Source organism: Rhea americana, unplaced genomic scaffold (genome assembly GCF_003343005.1).
Source record: "Rhea americana isolate MKP2758 unplaced genomic scaffold, rheAme1 scaffold_32, whole genome shotgun sequence".
NCBI classification, from domain to species: Eukaryota; Metazoa; Chordata; class Aves; order Rheiformes; family Rheidae; genus Rhea; species Rhea americana.
In genome coordinates this window covers 5,604,387-5,605,670 of record NW_028186446.1, presented here as the reverse complement: position 1 = coordinate 5,605,670, position 1,284 = coordinate 5,604,387, and the positions used below count along the sequence as shown (strand labels likewise).

The window sequence follows — 1,284 nt, the reverse complement described above, 5'->3', positions numbered from 1 at the left end:
GCCTCGCCCGGCGCCGGGCGCATCCGGAGCGCCGCCGCGGCCCTTCCGCCGACAGCGGCGCCGGGGTGCGCGTTTCTGCAGCGCTCCGGGAAGAAGGGTTTGATTTTTGCTTTTTCCCTTTTTTAATTTATTTTCATTATTCCTTCGCCTGCCGCGAGCTGCTCTGAGCTGCCGAGCGGCGTTTGCCAGCTTAATGCATCATAGGCGAGCGGGAGTGCGGGCTACAAAGAAGCAGCCCGCCTTGTTTTGTTCCTTGTGATTGTAGACGGAATAAAGTATGCGCTAAAGGAGGTAACACCGATGTTTGCTTGTGTTCCCCCGGTAATGTTAAAGGGGATTTGCTACGGAAGTCAATGACACTTCACACGGAAAATACCAGCTGTGCTTGTCATCGAGTGTCTGCACGCCTGTGCTGTGTTGTACCGCGGAGCAGACGTCTCCTGTAGTGGCACATTGACAGTGATCCCCCTGCTGAAGGGCTCCCACCCTCCGGAGGCGAGAGAGGAGAAGAAGTTGCCTCCAGCCCAGAGGCAGGGCGGGAGCCCCGCGGCCGCGCTCCGGGTGCCCTCGCAGGCGCCGAGGGTGCCCGGCGCGGGAGGTGGGCACCGGGGAGCCCCCCGGCCCCGCGCCCGGCGACGCGCCGCTCCGCCGCGCAGGAGAAGTTAGGGCTCTGCCCCCGGCCCCGCGGGAGCCCCCGGCCCGGCCCCAGGCGGCGGCAGCCCCGGCGGAGCAGCGGCGGCCGCTTCGCGCCGCGGGCGGACGGGGCCGGGCTGGCAACGCGCCGCGGGTAGTTGTCGTGAGTTTGTTCGTTCTCCTCCGGGCTGGTGCACCCCCGCCACCACCCACCCCCCGGCACCCCGAGGTCTCCCTTCGCCGGCCTTTACGAGGGGCAAGGAGGACTCACCAGGTAGAGGGTGGGCTGCAGCAGAAGGACCGCGTACCAGTACACAGCCTGCATCCTCGCCGCTCAAACTTCCCCCGCGCTGCCTTCGCTGCCTCTTTGTTCCTTCCAGAACATAGATCCACCTGACATCCACTTTACAGAACAAGCAGAGCTCTCACCAGCCTAGACAAAAATGAAATTATAGACCCCATGACCACAAGACAAGGTTAGGCTTGAGACAAGGAGGAGATGGGGAGTGTGGATGGGGGTGGGGGAAACAAAAAACGATTAAAATCGAGTTAATCCAGCGTCAGAGCAAAGTGATCGCGCGGTCCGAGCTGGCTGCAGAGCGCCTGTAGGCAGCGCTCCCCGGCGCTCGGTCCTTTTACTGGGCGGGAGAG

General features: G+C 63.3%; 1 protein-coding gene across 1 annotated transcript in view; it reads right to left on the bottom strand.

Moving 5' to 3' along the window:
• The window catches only part of NXPH1 (neurexophilin 1), a 133,698-nt gene extending 132,644 nt beyond the window's left edge, over positions 1-1,054 (bottom strand). The window contains exon 1 of the mRNA XM_085310583.1: positions 905-1,054. Coding sequence (XP_085166709.1) covers positions 905-958 — 54 coding nt within the window. The 5' untranslated portion in view covers positions 959-1,054. The remainder of the gene's footprint in view (positions 1-904) is intronic.
• Between the last annotated feature and the right edge of the window lie 230 nt (positions 1,055-1,284).